At 42.4% G+C, this 22607-nt stretch overlaps 1 protein-coding gene across 3 annotated transcripts in view; it reads left to right on the plus strand.

The window, feature by feature from the left end:
• The window catches only part of SYNE1 (spectrin repeat containing nuclear envelope protein 1), a 373726-nt gene that overhangs the window by 147063 nt on the left and 204056 nt on the right, over positions 1–22607 (plus strand). For 2 of the 3 annotated variants that reach the window (XM_036414424.2, XM_036414425.2), the window contains 11 exons: positions 518–700; positions 3519–3620; positions 5107–5310; positions 6749–6956; positions 7986–8098; positions 9416–9621; positions 10821–10976; positions 14732–15023; positions 16187–16359; positions 19725–20034; positions 21064–21228. In XM_036414424.2, the coding sequence (XP_036270317.1) occupies positions 518–700; positions 3519–3620; positions 5107–5310; positions 6749–6956; positions 7986–8098; positions 9416–9621; positions 10821–10976; positions 14732–15023; positions 16187–16359; positions 19725–20034; positions 21064–21228 (2112 nt within the window). Of the gene's footprint in view, positions 1–517; positions 701–3518; positions 3621–5106; positions 5311–6748; positions 6957–7985; positions 8099–9415; positions 9622–10820; positions 10977–13991; positions 14112–14731; positions 15024–16186; positions 16360–19724; positions 20035–21063; positions 21229–22607 lie in introns of those variants that run through there. The other variant, XM_045573412.1, reaches the window with a different exon arrangement.

Here is a 22607-nt window from a genome sequence, read left to right on the forward strand (position 1 = left end):
TTATGGGAAGAATATTAAGCAATAATAGCATAAGCATGTAAATTTGGTTAATCTTCTATACAGTATATTTACTTATTCTATAAATATGTTCAAGCCTAATTATGCCCTAATTTTTATGTATCATCATTACAAATAAAAGGACTTACTATGTTACTTTCAAAAAGAAATATAATACTGCCCAATATGGATCTCTATCTTATAGAAGTCAACCTTAGAGTGAGTTATATAACAGAAGACCCATTGTGATGACTTTTCCAATTTACAAATAAAAGTCAAATGTTTTAGAAATTCAACCAACTCTCCCAGTGACAGAAACAATTTATATAATGGCATTTACATAAATTGAGTTCAGTGCCCTAGTTGGCTTACAATAATTTTTGTAAAACGTGGCTTTCTGGTCAGATTACAATTTTCTGATTAAGGAAGCATTGAATTATTTTAGTATTTTAGTACTTTGGTGGGGCAAAGAGCATTTTTTAGAGCCTCAGACTGTTAATGATTTGATTTTCTCTTCCAGGTGTCAGAGAGAATCGAGGAAAACATGGATCGGCTGAGGGTAAGCCTGTCCCTTTGGGCTGATATTCTCTCGAGTAAGGACGAGATCGAAGGCTGGTCCAACACTTCGGTCCCTCAGCTGGCCGAGAGCATCAGCAACCTGAACAACAGCCTCAGGACGGAGGAGTTCCTGAAGGAGTTTGAGGTACATGAGCTCCCCTTCATCTGGGAGCTGGTGGGGTAGCATTGGCCAGAATAAGAACACATTGGTGTCCTTTGTTAAAAGTGCATTCTTTTTTTAAATATATCTTTATTGATTTCAGAGAGGAAAGGAGAGGGAGAGAGAGATAGAAATATCAATGATTAGAGAATCAGTGATTGGCCACCTCCCACAGGCCCTGACTGGGGATCAAGCCCACAACCCAGACACCTGCCCCAACCAGAATCAGACCATGACCTCCTGATTCACAGATCGATGCTCAACCACTGAGCCACGCTGCTCTTTGAGACACACAGAAGTGTAATAAAAAAATATTAACTATCTTTTGCTATTTATCTGGAAGTAAACCTATAATTTTTCCACTCATCTTAGAATATGGCATCTTCTAACTGGAAAACCAAATTGAAAGGGATTGTAATTCAGTAATATTTAGTATCTATTTTTTCTCCATTCAAATGAAATGCTTACTGAGTAGCTACCCTATACTGAGCATTTATGCTAGGAGCTGGTTTCCTCCACTTCCTCTTCAGAAATGTAAGGAAATGGAGATTGGAGTGTCACAGGCTTCCACAGAAAATGGCCTTTTTAAAGTTCCAGTCACTAATTTATTTTATCCTCCTTTTATTCCCATTTCCCACATTCATTTATTCATTCACTCATCGCCTTCTTAATGAGCACCTAAAATATGTCAGGCAGTTTTTAGACTGGAAATATAATAGTGAAACACATAAAGTCTTTACCTTCATGGTATTTACATTATTTACATTACAATATATATTATATGCAAAATGTCAATCAGTAATAGGGCTATGGTGAAAAATGAAGCAAGGGGAGGGAAATAGAGTGACAAGGGATAACTTGGTTCACAAAGCACACAGGTGACTGTACTCTTGGTGAGGGAGGGACTGTTGAGCTTTGTATGCTTGGTGCCCAGCACTGTGCCTGGTCTAGATGTGAAGTATCACAGATATGTGAATAAATAAATTACTATAGTCTGACAAAATATGTAGTTAAATCATCTGTATTAACTACCTAAGTTATCAGCTATGTTTGACCCAAAGAACTTTCGAGAGATTGTTCCTGTTCCTAAGGGCAAACAGAAGTAGAGGAGAGTATTCAGACTAAAGTACAGTTGGGAAAGGATACTACGTCCCTTTAGTTATATTTGATGTTAAATAACCATTACAGCTTAAACTGTATGTAGCATGTGCTGGAATAGGGCTTGTACCTGCTTGGCAATGTCAATTATTATCTTTTCAGAAATCTCGTGAGCCAGTGGTAATCACAACCATTATCAAATATTTATTGTGGACAGCCAGGGTGGTTCAGTGGTTGAGCACCAACCTATGAACCAGGAGGTCCCGGTTCCATTCCCAGTCAGGGCACATGACCTCGTTGCCGGCTCAGCCTCCAGTAGGGGGTGTGTAGGAGGCAGCTGATCAATACTTCTCTCTCATCTTAATGTTTCTATCTCTTCCTCTCCCTTTCTCTGTGAAATCACTAAAATTTATTTTTTAAAAACTCCATTGTAAGTAAATTACAATGAAATTAAATCTATTTTAAAATGAAGGTAATGAACACGCAAAGGTTAAACCTTCCTGGTTATTATTCCCCTCTGCCTGCTGCCTGGGCTCTGGAGCTGACATTCACGCTGTCTCTCTGGTGGGAATACTGCAGAATGGTGTTCCGTGCAGCTCCTCCAGCCCCACGTGCGGTGACTCATGATGGTGCTGAGGCCACACAGCAGGCCTCTTCTTGGCGAGCCAGTCGTTAAACCCACATACAGTCTACTCCCACCCCTGACCTCTGGGGTTCAGGGAGCTGGTGGGCATCAGCCCCATGTTCGTGTCCAGTCCAGTCACTCACAGAGATGGCTTTTCTGTGGCTGTGGCCCAGGAGCTGGACTCAGCCCAGTGCCTGAGAATGCCATGCTGCTGCAGAGCAGGAAGTGAGGGGCCGTGTGGGTGTGATGCCTTCATTGCCCAGCCGGCTTCTGGAAAAGGCCAGGGGCTGGCAGATAGTTCATCACATCTCACTGGGGAAGTAAATTACCTTCTGGATCGGAGGCACTGGGAGGTTCGTTAGTGTCCACAAAGCACCCAAGCAAGATATTTAACCATTGCTTTGTGGGCCCAAATGACTAATGATGTTTCTAAGAGTCTAATTTGTTCAGTAACAATTCTTTGGTTATTTATTCTTCCTTCCTTTTTATGTTAGTGTCGGTGAAAAAAAAAAAAAAAAAAAAAAAAGGCAACAAAAACACAAACATACAATAAGGCAAAATATTAGACATCACTCTCCTAATTAACCTGATCTCTGTTTTTACATCGTTTACACATTTATTTGAAAAGTTTCTTGTGTGTTGCAGATAGCCAGCTGTTATTAGGCATTCCCAATGTGTACTGGCTTGGCAGTACTTCCTCAAGAATTTAATATTGCCATGGTAACCAGTCATATCAATGCTAATGACTAAGTGACAGTTGTTAAAAATCCCCACTGACTCACGACTTTTGGTCAGTGTTTAATTTTTTTTTTTTCCAGGAGCATTTTTCTTTCCCAATAAAAGAGGGTGGGAAGAAAGAAAGTTCCGCATACTCCCTCACATCCCAAGTGCAAGTAAATGGTGGCATGTCTCCAAATTCCTAAATAATGACAATGATCAAAAAGTGGAAAAGATTTTTTTTTTACCCTCGCTTAATGTTGGGGCCTTTTGACAGTGAACTCTTGAAATTATTGAATGCCAACTATAACGTGTAAATGTTTGGATTCGTCATGCTTTTCCCCTTTGTCTTTTACTTGACAGTCTGAAGTTAGAAACAACGCATTGAAACTGGAAGACCTTCATGCTAAAGTGAATGACCTGAAAGAATTAACGAAAAACCCGGAAACACCATCAGACCTTCAGGTCAGCACTCAGCTCTGTAATAGCCGCTACCTGCTAGACTCTCTATCTCAAAGAGTACTTCTACTCTTTAAGGATTTCTATGTTGAAGTGTATATGTTTTGAGTGGCCTACAACAGTGTTTCCCAACCTTCTCTCATGATGAGAATCACCTGGTGGAGTTGTTAAACCACAGATTCCTGAATCCCAACTAAGAAGTGCTAAACTAGAATTTTTGGGAACATATAGGTAAAATTGCATACCTAACTTAGTGCTCTGTATATAAAATCTGTCTTAGAGCACTAGTTAAGTATACAATTTTACCTATATGTTCCCAAAAATTCTAGTTTAGCACTTCTTAGTTGGGATTCAGGAATCTGTGTTTTAACAACTCCACCAGGTGATTCTCATCATGAGAGAAGGTTGGGAAACACTGGCCTACAACTCTAGGTCATCTGCCAGACTGTGACCTTCAGCCCAGAGGTGATTCATAAGAGAAAAAAGAGCATTCCTGTGTGACAGCCAGGTCACCTAAGAAAGCTTTCTGGGGGAATGATAGGCCCTGGAGAGAGGAAGTTAAACAGATGCCCACAGGCTGCAGGCAGAGCAAGTAAAAAGCCAGAGAAAGGTGCATTGCTTGCCTCGAGAGCCCTTCACTGGGCAGTCTCAGAGAAAGCCAGACCAGGGCCTGGGAGAGGAGAGAACGGGAAATGTCACCAGGCTTAGGAAGTTCCTTCCCCACCTCCTATGTGTCCCAGCCTGTGAGGTGGGAACAGAAATAAAGTGAAAAGAGACAGAGAGCGGTGCTTAGCCCCTTTCTCCACTGTGGGCTTCCTGTTTGCAGCGGATTGAGCTTGGACAAAGAAAAGCCCTTACTATACGTTCGATTTTCGTTCAAAGTCTTGATTATGAAATGGTCCTGGATGTTTTCGTTGTAGGATTGAAACTGTTGGCAGTTTATCATAAGTCCCCTTTTTACCTGTGGTCCAGAGAAATCAAGGCCCTCCTGACATAAACCAGCTAGGAGCAGAGAGCCAGCCCCCGAATGCTTAGAGTGGGAGACAGAAGGAAAGTGCTTTAGGATGAACTAATGGGGGGGGGGGGGGCAGTGTCCAAAGTAGTGGGCACATCGGGGCAACGTGTATGAGTGGTCCCCGGAGAATAAGGAGCAGTTTTCAGGTTTTTGGTCACCTGCTTGTTAACCTGTGTGAGTCCAGCTGTTTTTGAGATGTGATCATGTGTATCCCCTGGGACCTCAGACAAACTGCCACTTTCTCGTCTCATGTTAACTGTAAGCCTTACTCTTTCCATTTGCCATCATGTAAAATGTCTGGCAACTCGTACCTACTGATTTTCCGTCTTAGAAAAATTGGATGAACATCCATGGTTACGCTTATGTGGTTTGGTTTGTTTTTTTTATGATGAAGCAATACGTCTCCGGAATTCCCAGTAAAAGAGTGTCTGGTTTTCATGGATTTTGGTGAAATCCTGCTTTATGTTTGATGTTTAGTTTATAGAAGCGGACCTAAGGCAGAAGCTGGAGCACACCAAAGAAATCACCGAAGACGCAAAAGGAACGTTGAAAGAGTTCAGGGCTCAGAGCACACAAGTGGAGAAATTCATTAACGACACAACAACCTGGCTGGTGAAACTAGAAGAATCCTTGGAGAACTGTGCCCAGACTGAGACTTGTGAAGGGCTGAAGAAAGTAAAGGTAGGTAACTAGCTCTCATTAACGGGTTACACTTCAGTGGGAATGTTAGCTCTCCTGCTCTGTGGTGGCTAGACTCAAACCTTAACCTCTGCTCTCAATCACCCGCATTATCACAAGACTTAGCAAAGTAAGTAATGGGTAAAGAACTGAAAGCAAGATGAACAATCTGAAAACAGAAAGCACGTATTGCTGTAAGCCTTGCTCACAGGCTACTATTTATTATTATTATTATTATTATTATTATTATTATTATTAAAGGGGTGGCATCTATAGAAGTGTTTGAATGTCCATGAATTTTCAAGCTTGAATGATAAATAATTTTTCCTCACTTATTATTTTTATTGGTTAGTATGGCTGCTTTTATCTAGAGAAAGATCTATTTTTTTTAATTGAGAAAACATCTCACTTTTATGTCAGTATGTTCATTTTTATAGGTGACATTTCTTTTTTTTTTAAATATATATTTTATTGATATTTTACAGAGAGGAGGAAGGGAGAGAGATAGAGAGCTAGAAACGTCCATGAGAAAGAAACATCGACCAGCTGCCTCTTGCACACCCCCCACCGGGGATGTGCCTGCAACCAATGTACATGCCCCTGACCGGAATCGAACCCGGGACCCTTCAGTCCGAAGACCGACGCTCTACCACTGAGCCAAACCGGTTTTGGCTATAGATGACATTTTTAATAAACTCTTTATCAAGCTTATGAGTTGAGATGAGTTTTCAACAACAACAAAAAGATATGTTCTTTTTCAGCTTATTATTATTTTACTGTTCTTGAGACTAAGGAAGTATCTTTTTAAATTAACTACTTGTGCCTGTGAGCCATGTGACCCACTGAAGAATGTGAACTGAGGAGGTTGATTGCATTTGTAGTTTCTAATCAACTGATTAGACCCAAGCTCATGGCTGGAATCCACAAGAATTAATTCAATTTGCTTAAAATGCTACACTCTCACTCAAATCCTAGCGACCTCTCAACAGCTGTTTGCAGTTGTTCCCAAGGAGAGCTGGGCAACATTCTCAAAGAATCAACACAGAGATATCACAACTATTCCAAAAATAAGCCCACAAAAATGTATACATTACTGAGTGGACTTTTAAAAATTGATTTTATTGATTTTTTACAGAGAGGAAGGGAAAAGGGATAGAAAGTTAAAAACACCCATGAGAGAATCATCGATCTGCTGCCTCCTGCACATCTCCCACTTGGAGGGGGGAAATGTGCCTGCAACCAAGGTACATGCCCTTGACCAGAATCAAACCTGGGACCTTTCAGTTCACAGGCCAATGCTCTATCCACTGAGCCAAACTGGCCAGGGCTCCTGAGTGGATTTTGATAGCATCTGTTTCCAAAAGCAGTGCCATCATGGAGTAGGGGGACTATTTCTCTTGCATCTGATAAACATCCTCCATGGCATGCTCTTCTCCTCTAGGAAATGCAGAAAGAACTACAAAGTCAGCAGAGCAGCATCGGCTCCACCCAGGAAAACCTCAATAGCCTGTGCCGCAAGTACCATTCGGCGGAGCTGGAGCGCCTGGGCGCGGCCATGACGGGCCTGACCAAGAAGCACGAAGCTGCCAGCCAGCTGTGCTCCAGGACCCAGGCCAGCCTGCAGGATTCTCTGGAGAAGCACTTCCATGGTGAGCTCCCACAGGCCTGTGCATGAATTGTTTGTTTACAAGAAGGAATCCGGACCAAATGCTGCATGGAAACTGCCAGCAAACGTTTGCAAAACTTTCGGGAAGAATAGCAAGTTAAAGTCACTTGGGCTTTGAGATGTGGGCAGTTGGAAGTGTTATGTGAGTGCCCTCATCTTAAGCAATGTTCTCCCTTTCTCCCCGGGAGGTAGGAGTCTACCATTTGGTGATTCGGAATTGCATCTAGATTTTCCACACGTTGCTCATGCGTGTGGGAATTACTTCCACTGCTGTGAGGAGGTGACAGGCAGCCTGGATGTTAGGAGAGAGCAAGAAACAGTAGCACATGTAATTCAGAAAAGTGACCATCCTGTGGATGTGCCTGACTCGGTTTCCCACATGGCTGCCTGTGCTCTGATGTGGACGCGTGATGACAGTGCTCACATCAGCTGGGGCCACATGTGTCAAACACAAGGCCCGCGGGCCAAATCCGTCCCGCCAGGCCTTGCAATGTGGCCCGCACCGTGCTGTCATCACTGCACTCCGCTGCGTTTCCATCACAATGACAGTTTATGACTGTTCAGTAAACCATTCGGCCCGCGATTTAGGCTGGATTTTAGATTTTGGCCCCTTCTCTGATTGAGTTCGACACCCCTAAGCTGGGCGGAAAGAGGAGAAGGTTTCTCCTTGTGTCACAAAGATGGCTTTAGCACCCCTGAAGTATTTCTCCCCTCACACTCTCCCAGAGTCATGCCATGAATTATTTCTTTATCAAAATTAAGAGACATAAGGGGAAATCAGACACTACTGAAAGTAAATCTCTTTAGTCTTTTCTCTGAGATAATTTCTTGATTCTGTTGTAGACAGTCATGGCTATAGATCATGCTGTGTCGTATATGTCATATTCTAGATTATTATCTTCTTTCCTGAATGTTGTGTAAGGCACAATGCAATGGGCTGAGGGCCAGAATTAATGTATGGTAGCTCAGTCAATGTTTTGGATGCATTTCTCATTCCTGTTCTTTTCCAAAGAGTCCATGAAGGAATTCCAAGAATGGTTTTCTGGAATAAAAGCAGCAGCAAAAGAATCATCAGACAGAACTGGTGACAGCAAAGTTCTAGAGGCGAAGCTTCGAGACCTTCAGGTACAAACACTGGTGTTGCCTTTTCTTCTTCCCCAAACTGCACTCAATTGCGATTGGGTCAGACCTAAATCACTTCTCTCCCCAAATATTTTAATCTTACTCAAACATTTCTTTTTCCTTATCAAAATTAGATTTCTTGAGTTATAAGGAGATAAGCAATATGAAAAGTAAGCTGAAAAATCAAGTTAGAGCTATAGAATTTCTAGATCCCCTTCCCCTCTCTTTTAGCTTATTGACTCTTTGGAATTCACTTTAAACCTAATTTTAATTTCTATAGCAGTGAAAGCATAAACAGTGATATCTATTTCACTTTCACGTTACTATCCTAGGGGAGTTTTAAAAAGAAGACATCGCTGACATCACGTGTGCTTTTTAACAGCCTGTGGTCTAAATTTGAAACTTAGATATATTCAAATCAAAGTAATAGGTATTATAGATTGTGTAGGTTTTACTCGCTAGGAAAAATGTATGAATTCAGGAAAGAGGCCATTGTGAAGTAGAGTTAAGAAATGATTGACAAGAGACTGGATTCATACTGAGATTTGCCTACGATTTTTAAGCAGCTAATCTGAACAAAGCATCGTGTTAGTATTGTAAAAATAATTTTTAGAAAGTTAATGGAAATGTGAGGATTTTGTGGCCTAATGGGTGATGACGATTATGTAGATAATCATTGGCTGTCAAGGTAGGAAGGGCGTCCTCACACAGGAAGCTGGTTTCACAGGAGGCAGGGTGACTGCAGGTGTGGAATTGTCCCCTTTAGGGCTGGATATGCAGTGAAACTCCACAGAGAAAAGTCTGGAACTCAGGGACGAGGCAGGACTAGCACAGCAGCTCTGGGTTCCTTTGCTCTGCCAAAGCATATGTTCTTCCAAAAAAGATGTATAGACCAAGCAAAGAAGGGAATCCCAAGTCAGGATAGTGAGTGCAGGGCGGATCAGAGGAGGAGGAGGGATAGAGGCAGGTAACCAGTTGGAAGGTATCACACTAACCATGAGGAGATGGAGCCTGCACTAGGTTGGAACAGTGAGAAAGGGGAGACTGAGGATAAGACTTGGTAAGAACATCCTCCTTCCCAGGTCGCCATTGTTCCCAGTGGGTCCTCAGTGGTTCCAATGCCTGGCTGGCCCATCCTCAGTGCTGAGTCTCCATTATAACCAGTTGCAAACATCCTTCTTACCTCAGCTTTGTGAACGGCTGACTTCCTCTGAACCTGTTTTTCTGCTCTCACGCTACTATCTCAGCTCAGAATGGTAATTAGTGCTCCATCTCAGAAGGATAGCAAACATTTTATACAACTTCTGCTTCCTGAAACAGACCATTCTGGACTCAGTCGGCGATGGGCAGCGCAAGCTTGATGCTGTGACTCAGGAAGGACAGACATTGTATGCACACTTGCCTAAACAAATGGTCAGTAGCATTCAGGAGCAGATTACCAAGGCCAACGAGGAGTTCCAAGCATTCCTGAGACAATGCCTCAGAGACAAGCAGGCTCTTCAGGACTGCGCTCTGGAGCTTGGGAGGTAGGTTGTTTTGATACAGGGAGACTTCATCCTACACAGAATGTCTTCCCGGACTCAGAGGGAAAAGGCTTTGTGAATGAACAAATCTTTGAAATTGTGAGTTTGAATTTAAAGTGTTGACCTTAATTACAGATTCATACTAGAAAAATAACTGACTGCTCAAACTATGATGGCATCACATGGTTTGCTTTTCTACACAGAAAATAAAGGAATTTTCTACGCATAAAATAACTGTGAATGACATGAATTCATACTTTTTTTTTTTTTTTTGTCTATTTGACTAACTCAAGATAATAGAGCTTTGGCACCCAGGTTTTATATTTATCCAAGTCTTTTTTTTAAATATATTTTATTGATTTTTTACAGAGAGAAAGGGAGAGGGAGAGAAAGTTAGAAACATCGATGAGAGAGAAACATCGATCAGCTGCCTCCTGCACAACCCATACCGGGGACGTGCCCACAACCAAGGTACATGCCCTTGACCGGAATCGAACCTGGGACCCTTCAGTCAGCAGGCTGATGCTCTATCCACTGAGCCAAACCTGTTACAGCCCAAGTCTTTTTCTTGAGTCTACTTCTGCTGAATTGGAGTCATGGCAGAAACACCTATTGTATTTATGTGAGTCAAGTGTCCAATCAGAAAGCTATGTCAACATGGGTGAATATAGAATAAGAAAGAGGGGGAAACCTTGTTACTAGGGGGGAAAGGATGTCAGTAAAATCAAAATGCCTTTCTGGTAGTGGAGTAATTTGCCTGACTCTTGTCCAGGTTTCCAGAGAATTTACACTGTTTTCAAAACTGAGAGCCCTGGCCGCCTTGTGCCATATTCCAATCCCATCAGATACAGAGACACAGAGAGGACCTTCCCCTTTTCTCACAGGCTTCCCCAGCCTTGCTTATCCACTGACCCCAATTCAGGATCTCTAGTAAAACCCAGAAAGTCAAGCACATGTTGCAGGGGAATGTAATCTTGCTGGTAATTGCCACCTATGATTACCAGGTAATCAATTCAGCTTGATAGGCTGATTCATTTCTGCCTGGGTTGCAAAAGAAATTGTCATGATTTGCCATTTTGTTGCTGAAATAAGCGATCATTTGGATGGGCTTATTGTTGTAGACATTGTGACCTCAGCTATTAGAATGTATTTATTATAATGATAACCTAAGAATCTCTCGATGGTGTTTTTCTTTTCTTTAGCTTTGAGGATCAGCACAGAAAGCTGAATTTATGGATCCATGAAATGAATGAGAGGTTAAGCTCAGAAAACTCAGAAGAGAGTAAACAGCACATTCTTGAGAAGAAAAACGAAGTTCATAGGGTTGAGATGTTTCTGGGGGAACTCCTGGCTGCCAGGTATGGTGCCGAAATGGAACTGGTCCTGTCCCCACCAAGGACTGTGTGTGTGTGTGTGTGTGTGGTTGATTGGTTATTTGGTGTGGTGGGTAGCGGGTTAGTTGGTTGGTTGGTCGATTGGTTTGTGGCTGTGCTTATTTTCATGCTTGAATGTCTAGAATACAGATGATTGTGCAGTGTTTTCTACAGCAGTGTGGTGCCTTGGAGAGAGCATAGGGATGGAGGAAAGGGGCTGGTCTACATCTTTGTTCCACATCTCTTCACTGTTGATAGGACATTCACTTTCTGTATTTTTTTATATTAGCCTTTAGCATTGTGATGATGATAATGATGATAACACTTTCTTCTCAGATATTATTGTAAGGATATCAGGTGATTAAAAGATACTCTTCAGCCGAAACTGGTTTGGCTTAGTGGATAGAGTGTCGGCCTGTGGACTGAAAGGTCCCAGGTTTGATTCCGGTCAAGAGCATGTACCTTGGTTGCGGACACATCCCCAGTGGGGTGTGTGTGTGTGTGTGTGTGTGTGTGTGTGTGTGTGCAAGAGGCAACTGATCAATGTCTCTCTCCTATTGATGTTTCTAACTCTATCCCTCTCTCTTCCTCTCTGTGAAAAATCAATAAAATATATTTAAAAAAGAAAAAAAAAAGATACTCTTCATTTACAAAAGTAAAGCTATTGATCCCAATTTCCACATATTCTTTATACACATCAACCACCGGTCTCATTTCTAACTCACCTCATCCTCACAAAATTCTTTGTAAAACAAGAGGAGTGGTCATTAAGTCTGGCTGTGTGGAGGCTCCCCTTCTCCATTACAGTATTTGCCTCTTCATTGCTCTCTAACTGACCAACTGATTCTGGCTCTTTCCCAGGCCAGGTTTTCTGGCCTGACTTTCAGAATGTTGCATCCTAAATTCATGCTTCACTCCTGGTATTTTCAGTTGCTTCATGGAAACTGACCCTTTGGAAAGGGTAATGCTATTTGACCCAAAACTCTTTAACTATCCTCTTAAAAAGTAGATACAATAATCTGTGAAGCAGTAGAGGCTAGCACAAGCCTGCTTCATCATGCAAATTAACAGCAGTAATTGACTAAGTGAAAACTGCCTGATTCAGACTAGACCCATTCCCCATTTCCACAAGTTCTCTTTTTGGTCAAAATGTTGAGTGTTCCGAGTCTTGAAAAACAAACATGCAAACAAGTGCACAACAGAACCCATACTAACAACTATTATTGGTGTGCTAGTTTGATAACTATCCTAAAGTTTCCCTGGGATGCTCTGGCCCCACCTCTGAGCGCTTACGGAGGGATAAACACTTTGTTGACACTCTATACTCCAATCCTCTACAATGAGTTTCTCAAGGCCAGGGACCATCAGGCCTTTATCATCTGTAGATTGCCATCATCTAGTATAATGCCAGAAAAAAATGGAATATATTGCTGAATTAACAGAATAATATATCATTCTACATATATAACGTTCTGCAAGTTGCAGTGTACTTTTTTGTGCTTTAAAATCTTGACTCTTGTCTAGAGACAATATAATGTGATCTACTTCTCTCCTTGCATATTTTTCTTGGTCTGTTACTCTCTGATATTCCATGATCAGAGCTAAGAGTCCTTAGTATATTGGCTACCAGGTTCCTTCTAACTGGTTACTCTGTGCACTCCCAGTGAGGGTTACTCAGGTGAAGGTGCTCAGTTGGATCACCTGACTCCTCCAACCTGCCTGTCAATTGCTCCCCCAGTCCTCTGTTGTTGTTTTTAATCATATTTCTAATACACACATTTTTGGGGAATGCCCTGCATTTCTTTAAGTACCCCAGACTTGAGACTCATTGAATTTTTATTATCCATTTATCTTGAATTATTATTTAACTCACATCATTGCTTCCACTACAGTCTTGTCTCATCAAACAGATTACAGGAATAAAAATATGTACTTCAGCCGAGACTGGTTTGGCTCAATGGATAGAGCTTCGGCTTGGGGACTGAAAGGTCCCGGGTTCGATTCCGGTCAAGGGCATGTACCTTGGTTGCGGGCATATCCCCAGTAGGGGGTGTGCAAGAGGCAGCTGATCGATGACTCTCTCTCATCGATGTTTCTAACTTTCTATTCTCCCTTCCTCTCTGTACAAAATCAATAAAATATGTTTAAAAAAAAGAAAGAAAGAAAAAAAAACTACAACAAAAAAATATTTTTAAAAAAATATGTAATTCAGAGTAGATATAATATTGTATAAGTCACATATCTCTCACAGAGACCCATTGGATGCTATTTACATAGTAGCTGCTCAGTAAAATAAAAGAGGCCTCATAGGAGATATGTGATGCAGCCTTTTTCTACTACTCACAATAGTTTGTGTTCGGACAACTGCTCTCCCCATCCTGGTTTCCCATGCCTCTCCTGAGAACAGTGCTGATCTGAATTCAGAACCTGTCACACGGGAAGAAGCCAACCCAGCCACCTGTGGTCACACTTTCCCTGGAGCTAATTTACATACCTCCAAGCTGAGATGAGTAAGGCACCTGAGATATAAGAATGTGACAACCTTAAGCACTCACAAAATGGCCTTTTGAAAGAAAAATGCTTTTTATTTTTTATTTTATCTCTGCCAAACATTGTACTGGTGCTGGGATATGAGGTAATTGCAATAGCCCTGGCTTCTAGAAGGAAAGCCTGTGGATTGAGACACACAGGGTGTAGGAGGCTGAGAAGGTGTCCAGAGGAGGAGACCTGCCCTCCTCACCCTCTCCACCCTCTTCACTCTCTCCACCCTCCCCACACCTTTCCACTTATAAACCTTCTCCACCCTCCCCACACCTTCCCACTCTCCCCACCCTCTCCACCATCTTCACTCTCCCCACCCCCTCCACCCTCCCACACCTCTCCACTCTCCCCACCCTCTCCACCATCTTCACTCTCCCCACTCCCTCCACCCTCTCCACACCTCTCCACTCTCCCTACCCTCTCCACCCTTTCCACCCTCCCCACCCTGTCCACCCTCCCCACCCTGTCCTCAGCTATCATGATGCTCCGCAGGGATGCCATGCCTGCCCTGAGCTGTGAAAGGGGCGGGTAGACCAGGAGCAGAGCAGAGCAGAAGTGCTCTCACAGAGGAGCCTCCATGTGTGTATAGCAGAGGGTTGGGGCGCTTCAGCAAGCTGCTCAGGGTTAGAGCATTCAGTAGGAGTGGAGAGATGCTGGGTGGCCTGGGGGGACATGCCCCGCCTTTTCTGAAGCGATTTTCTCAGCATACCCTAGGCTTGGATCAATCAGGTCCCCGGATGTGTACTAACTACCTTTGGAGAAACCATAGGAGAGGCAGGTGGCCAGGGCAGTCTCCAGACCCTTCCTTTTATTTTTATTTTTTAAAATATATTTTTATTGATTTCAGAGAGGAAGAGAAAGAGAAAGAAACATCAATGAGAAGTGAGAATCATTGGTCAGCTGCCTCTTGCACATCCTCCTGGGGATCAAGCCCACAACCTGGGCATGTGCCCTGACGGGAAATCAAACCGTGACCTCCCGATTCATTGGTTGATGCTCCACCACCCTCCCCACCCTCATAGGTCAGCCTGGCGAGACTCTTCACTTAAAGGCGTGTCAGCTGTGAGCTCCTGTCTGCTGAGTGCTCCAACATCAACAATCCTCTGTCTCTCCCGGCACTGGGAGAGCCTAGCTGATGCTTTTTTCTGTTGTCCTTACGCCGGGAGAGTCTAGTTGATGCTGTTTTCTGTTGTCCTTAGAGAATCTCTGGACAAGCTCTCGCAGCGCGGGCAGCTGCTCAGCGAGGAGGGCCACGGCGCAGGGAAGGAAGGGCGCCTGTGCTCCCAGCTGCTCACCAGCTACCAGGGCCTGGTCAGGATGACCAAGGAGAAGCTGCGCAGCTGCCAGGCGGCCCTGCAGGAGCACGAGGCCCTGGAGGAGGCGCTGCGGGGCATGTGGGCCTGGGTGAAGGGCATGCAGGACAAGCTGGCCTGCGCTGACAGCACCGTGGGGAGCAAGGCCACCCTGGAGAAGCGGCTGGTGCAGATACAGGTACAGGCGGCCCTGCCACACACCCTGTGCTCAGGACTGAGGCGATCAGGCTCACAAGTGGTAGGGTCGGTCCCAATCACGCTGGGAGCCTCTCTCTAAATGAGGAGTAGGTGAGCGGAATTGGGCAGAAAGGATGTGGAGGGGGTTATTTTTCCCCTTTGTAAAGAAAGAGGTAGGTTTGTTGTAATAGCTCTAAAATATATATATATATTTATATATATATACAAATTTTGTTAAATTTTAGCAAACATGAAATAAATATCTAGTTTATTCCAAGCACTATGTAAGTTGCTGGGCTTATGAAGATAAAAATTAGCCCTGCAGGAGTTCAAGTTAGTGGGAGGACCAATTGCAAATGTTACTGGCCATGCAACATGTATGTGGGGCTGTAATTGAAGGCAGCGGGTGGTGGGGAACACCAAAAGGAGACCACCGTCCAGCCCGAGCCAGTGAAGGTGACCTTGACAGACGGGCCTTAGCCAGGCTTTGAGGCCAGGGGACGGTTAGGCTTTTAACAAGCGTGTTTTCATTTTCAAAATAATTTCTGTTTACTCTGAAACTGAGTTTCCCAGGGAAGTTACAATGCCTGGGCAAGTAGTCCAAAGTTTTCCAAGAATTTAAATTGGAGTTAATTTTTACTCCCCGATTCTCGGGTTGCTAGCATTTAATTAAAGTTTTATACTGCAGTAGAGTCCAGACTTCGTTGTTGTTTTCGTTTTTTTTGTTTTTTTTTAATTATTATTATTATTATTATTAACACTATTACAGATGTTCACCATTTCTCCCTCCTTTGCTCCCTTCCATCCAGCCCCGCCCCCTCCTTCACAACATCATTGTCTGTGTCCATGGGTTATGCATATAAGAATATATGTTTTTTTAAATTAATCTCTCCCCCCTCCTCCCGTCCCTTTCCCCTCTGAGATCGGTCAGTCTGTTCCAGTATCCATCCCTCTGGTCCTGTTTTGTTCATCAGTTTATTTTGTTCATGGCTTCTTTCTTTTCTTTGTTTTTAAATCTTTATTGTTGAAAGTATTACATACGCCCCCTTTTCTTTTTAAGGGGAGTCAGGCATTCCCTGCCTTGGTTCTCGGGGAAACAATTGTGTTTGAAACAATCAGAAGGCGTTACTGTTTCTGCTGACACCCATTCCCTCTTCTCACCAGGACATCCTCCTGATGAAGGGGGAGGGGGAGGTGAAGCTGAACATGGCCATCGGCAAAGGGGAGCAGGCCTCAAGAAGCAGCAACACAGAAGGTCAGAAGGCGATCCAGACTCAGCTGCAGACCCTCACAGACGTGTGGGCCAACGTCATGAGCTCCTCCGCCCACGCTCAGAGGTACAGAGTCCAGTTCAAGTGCCCGATCGCCTAAACAAAGCCCAGTGGTCAGTGAAATGAGGGAGCAGTGCTGCAGCGCCTGCAGGACAGGGTCCACCAGTGTGATTTTAGCTAGTTGTACGCTTGCCTGTCTTTTCTCTACCGGCAAAGACTGGTTTTGTTTGTTTGCTTGCTGTGTGTGCGTGCGTGTGTGTGTGTGTGTGTGTGTGTGTGCCTGTGTGTGTAATATTTACATCTCCTATAATATGTCATGGAATTTTGCACACAACTTGAGCTCCGTAAAATATACCCTTTTAATTCATCAAAACAAGGATATGTGGTCTTGAATAACTTTAATATATTTTTACTTTTTCTTTTTTATTTATTTTTTAAAATATATTTTTATTGATTTTTTACAGAGAGGAAGGGAGAGGGAGAGAGAGTTAGAAACATTGATGAGAGAGAAACATCAATCAGCTGCCCCCTGCATATCCCCCATTGGGGACATGCCCACAAGCAAGGTCCATGTCCTTGACCGGAATCGAACCTGGGACCCTTGAGTCCACAGGCCTACGCTCTGTCCACTGAGCCAAACCAGCCAGAGCTCTTTTCACTTTTTAAAGAAACATAAGGGAAATTAAGTTATTGGCAACCGTGGAGCTTAAGTATAAATCTTTTTCTCAACCCAAAGTAATATCGCCCACGTTGGGGTTGTGGAAATATGAGGGGAGGGTATTTGATTGCCACAGGGATGGAGCATCCCGGGCATTTAGTGACCGAGCCCAGGAGAGCTAGTGCCCTCCAATGCGTGGGACATTCTCACACAAGCAAGAGTCAACCCATCTTCCCAGAAGGCCTGCAGAACTCGGTTGAGAAGCACTGGCCAGGGGCTGCTGGGAAAATAGAGAAGATGCTGGGAAAATAAAGAAGATGCTGGCTGTTAGAATAGGCAATGTTGTTGCTCTTATATTTATGAGTGGAAGATTTTCGCCTTCCTCCTACCCTCAGAGTACCCACAAGTAATCTGGCTGGCTTGCAGGACAAATGATTGTCAGTCAGAATTATATTAAATATATTCCAGGAGCCATATTCTGACTGTGATATATACAATTAGGTCACCAAAGAAGTGTGTGTTCACTGTGATCAAAATAAGTAGACAAGTAAAAGATAAAAATTCATCACAAAACAAAATAAAAATATTTGCAATCACCCCTGCAATGTAAAAGTGGGCCATGGTTTCAATTAAATGTGGGAGGTTGTGTTTTGTTTTGTTTTGTTTTGTTTCTTTAATATGGAGCATTTGTAGAAACTTCAAATTTTGAATCTTAATAATAGCTCCAACTGGTCGGCAAAGAAAAAAAAAAACTTCAGACTCCCTCATCATTCTATTTTTTGTATAGTAGATCAAACTTCCCAATGCTTGCCAATAAGCTAGCTTTGTAAAAGTGAACAGGAATATGGGTGAATATTTTTCAGATGTTAGAATAAAATGTTAAATACAAAAAATAGATTCAAAACCTTGATTCTTCTCTTTTAAAAAGAAATTAAATTTGACAACTACATATTGAGCAATAGCAATGTTCAGATGACAGTGGGTAATTACAGAGTTTATTTTGTTTTGTGCTTATTTTTTTCTGTGCTAAAACAATGAAACAAAACAAAGTGCTTTTTACCCTCTAAGTGCTATGAGGCCAGGGTAGGGTACATTCCAGAAAACTCTGACTCATCTAGTGTTGCTGAGATGTTGTGAGACTAGAAGAAGGCAGGGCCTGGGTGGCTCCTGGGGAGGTGAAATGGATTTGGAAACTCAATTGGAAAGGAAGAGAATGTTGGCATGTATGATGAGGTTCCTGTGGATGGAAAACAAACAATTTGAGCCCTGGTTAGTATGGCTTAGTTGGTTGGGTGTTATCCCATGCACCGAAAGGTCACTGGTTCTACTCCCAGTCAGGTCACATGACCAGATTGCAGGCTCAATCCCCAGTAGGAGGTGTACAGGAGGCAGCCAATCCATGTTTCTCTTTCACAGCAATGTTTCTCCTCTCTCTCCCTTCCCTTCCTCTCTCTAAAATCAATAAAACATTTTTTTAATAAAGAAACCGTTTAAGCAAATGCTGCAAGTACATTTCCCACAGATATGACTCCAGGATTATAGGATTTTATGCAAGGGAGATTGGGAGAGGTCACTGAAGATGAGTTTCGATTAATTCAGAGCTGAAGACTTTAAAATTCAGAATGCCAGCCTGGAGAACCTTTTATTTGACTATCTGAAGAGCTATTTGGTTGACTATTACATTTGGGATTACATTTCTTATATTATAAATGTATTTAGCCTTCATTCCTTCGTCCATTCAACAATAAACATTGTGTATCTATAGCTGTATGTGAAAATCAATCTAATGATATTATTTAACCAGGAAGATTACCCTAGATTTTAAATTTCAATCAATAAATAATTGCCATCTGTTTTTCTTAAATATATTTTATTGATTTTTTTTTTTTTTACAGAGAGGAAGAGAGAGTTATAAAGAGTTAGGAAAGTTGATGAGAGAGAAACATCGATCAGCTGCCTCCTGCACATCCCCTACTGTGGATGTGCCCGCAACCAAGGTACATGCCCTTGACCGAAACAGAACCTGGGACCCTTCAGTCCGCAGGTCAACGCTCTATCCACTGAGCCAAATCAGTTCGGGCATCATCTGGTTTTAATAAAATAAACTGAGTCCAATAAAAGTAAGAATTGATATATATTAAATAAAATTTGCTCAGACAGTGTTGCTCAGTGGTTGAGCATTGACCTATGAAACTGGAGTTCATGGTTCAAATCCTGGTCAGGGCACATGCCCAGGTTGTGTGCTTAATCCCTAGTAGTAGGGGGCAAGCAGGAGACAGCCAATCAATGATTCTCTCTCATTATTTATGTTTCTCTCTCTACTTATCCCTTCCTCTCTGAAATCAATAAAATAAAAATAAAATTGAATTGATGCCCCAGTGCTAATATTTAACAACACAACTCATAAATTTGCCTATTTACTAAGACAATTAGCCTTTGGAAGACAAAACTCCAGATGCATATATCACAACAACATCTTACTTACATTTTGACATGGATTCACTTTGGTTTGAAGAAACTGTGCATTGGGTCAGAAAAGTAGTGTTTCTCTCTGCCCTTATAAGCAGCACTCTCACCATTTACAGTAGTGTTCAGTAAGACAGCTTACATCAAGCATGTCAAACTCGCAGCCAGTGGGCCACATGCCTTGTTTATTTGACCTGTGTTAGTCTTTGAGTTTGACATGCCTGGCTTATATGGCTGCAATGCCCTCCTACTCGGTTTCCAGTAGAGCTGTCAAGATAACTTCCTTTTCTAATAACATCAATCCCAGCTCTTTAGAGGCTGTGCTTAGCCAATGGGATGACTACCTGGAGTGGAAAAACCAGTTGGAGCAGTGGATGGAATCCGTGGACCAAAAACTGGAGCATCCCTTGAAACCGCAGCCGGGTCTGAAAGAGAAGTTTTGCCTTCTGGACCACTTCCAGAGCATCGTCTCGGAGGGGGAGGATCACGCCGCGGCCCTGCACCGCCTCTCGGCCCGGTCCAGGGAGCTCTACCAGAAGACGGAGGATGCGTCTTTCACGGAGGCAGCCCAAGAGGAGCTGAAAACACAGTTTAATGATATAATGACCGTTGCCAAGGTTAGTGCTTTATATTGAAGGAGACACTTCAGGGTTAGGTAAGATTAGCTTATGGGTTGAATGATTGGGGAATTCGCTGCTCTAAAACTGTACAGATTTTTTTTTCTTTTTTTTTAAGTACATTTTTTAAATTAAATTATTATCTGTGAACATATTTTAACATTCCCCCCCTCATACATACCCTCCCTCCCCAGAGTATTGTGTCCACTGGTTGTACTTATATGCATGTACAGATATTATATAAAGATAATTTCTCACCTATGGATGCCCATGCATTTTTTTTTTTCCTGCAACTTTGGGCTTATTTTTATAATTTTATGATTTTTCTCTACTTAGAATGTTAGTCAACCCATTTTCTTTTCTTTCTATTATTATTATTTTTTTATTTTTTTAATTGTTGAGCTTCAAATATCAGTGTTTGAAAGTTCTTTACAAAAAGCCAACACAAGTAATTTCTTTAATAATAAGAAGAATCATTATAACAATTATTATTAAGTGGATGATTAGTGAGGGATGTTAGTCAACAGATTTTTATGCAAAGCTAGACATAAGTAAAATTACAGGAAAATTGGTTTTATCCTCAAAGTCTTTTAGTTTAGTTGAAATTTGATATTTTCATTTTAAGATATTAAACACAGAGAAAATTTAAGAATAAGAAGGAAGCCCTGGCCGTTTTTTCTCAGTGATTCGAGCACCAAAAGTTTGCTGGTTGCAGGCTCAATCTCTGGCCCCGTATGAGAGGCAACCAATCGATGTGTCTCTCTCACATTGGCCTGCCTCTCTCTCTCTCTCTCTCTCTCTCTCTCTCTCTCTCTCTCTCTCTCTCTCTCTCTCTTTTCGCCCTCTCTCTCTCTCTGTCTCTCTGACAGTCTTTCTCTCTTGCACCCACCCTCCTCCTAATCTCTCTAAAAATCAATGGAAAAATATCCTCAGATGAAGATTTAAAAAGATAAGAACAAAGTCTTCTGAGATCGTTAAGAGACCAGTGTCAGCCAGTTGTCTGGTGTCACAGCCTCTGCTCTGTTCCAGGAGAAGATGCGGGGCGCGGAGGAGATGGTGAAGGACCACCTCCTGTACGTGGATGCGGTGCAGGAGTTCACCGACTGGCTCCACTCGGCCAAGGAGGAGCTCCACCGCTGGGCGGACACGTCCGGAGACCCGTCCGCCACGCAGAGGAAGTTGACTAAAATTCAGGTCAGAAAGTGGACAGTACCGTACCCTCCCTTTCATTGGTGCTTGCGTCTGACATGCCAGTGATAAAGATTCTATAGATTCGATTCTGTTAATTAAATTGTTGTGTGTGTTTTTTTTCTGTTTTCTGTTGGTGTGTACGACCTTGCACCTCGGGAATTCTAAACGTAAACAAGAGGGGGGGAGGGGGAAGGAATGCAAAACACTTTACACTTTGAACAAAATGAAAGGTTGTCCATGTATATAATATGCTCCTGCATGCAAATGCGCTGCTTGCTGCAGGGTGAGACATACCAGTATGCACCAACTTAGAGCTGACAGAATCAGATATTATTTTCCAGCACAGTAGAAGAAAAGTTTATAGAATAACTTAGTGAAAAGTTTAATAATAAGTTGGAAATGGCATTCCAGAGGTTTTATTCTGCTTTCCAGTACAACAGTATTAATGAAAGACAGTGCTTTAAAAGATATTAAAAGCCGAAACCGGTTTGGCTCAGTGGTAGAGCGTCAGTCTGCGGACTGAAAGGTCCCAGGTTCGATTCCGGTCAAGAACATGTACCTTGGTTGCGGGCACATCCCCGGTGGGGGTTGTGCAAGAGGCAGCTGGTCGATGTTTCTCTCTCATCGACATTTCTAGCTCTCTATCCCTCTCCCTTCCTCTCTGTAAAAAAATCAATAAAATATATTTAAAAAAATTAAAAAAATAAAAGATATTAAAATTATAATCTATCAGGACAACTTAAAGCAAAAAATTTCACACAACTCAGAGAACTAGATACCTTCGTGTACTTTGGTTCTTTCTAGTGGCTTGAATAACACATGGCAATGATTTGCTCCCTGTGAAAAACAATAGATTTTCATCTAAAAATTAAGCAATGAGGAAATCTTGAATGATTAAGTTTTAGATGAGGAATCAATATTGTAACTGTGGTCAGGAATTTAGGACTCAAATTGTGTTCTTTCAGTTTGTTTGTTTTTAAAATAATTCTTTATTGTTGAAAGAATTACATATGATTCCTTTTTCCCCCATTGATCTCCTCCAGCTTGCCTCCTGTCTCCCCTCGCCCCCCACCTCTGCTCCCAGCCCCAGGCCTTCAGCACCCTATTATCTGTATCCATATATGCATTTAAGGTCTTTGGTTGATTACTTCCCACCTCCCAGCCTCCACCACCTCCCCTTGAGATTCCACACTCAAACTGTGTTCTAATGACTAGAGTTCAAAACATAACAATCATAAAAGCAATAGATGATAATAGCAGTAATAACTATATTTTGAAGATTCACTTCTTAGGGCTTATCTTTTTTAAACTGTATAGAAGGTTTTAAATGAGATAATCACGTAAAGGGACTTTTTACATTTCTATTATCCGTGAGATCCTTT

This window comes from Pipistrellus kuhlii, unplaced genomic scaffold (assembly GCF_014108245.1).
Source record: "Pipistrellus kuhlii isolate mPipKuh1 unplaced genomic scaffold, mPipKuh1.p scaffold_m20_p_5, whole genome shotgun sequence".
NCBI classification, from domain to species: Eukaryota; Metazoa; Chordata; class Mammalia; order Chiroptera; family Vespertilionidae; genus Pipistrellus; species Pipistrellus kuhlii.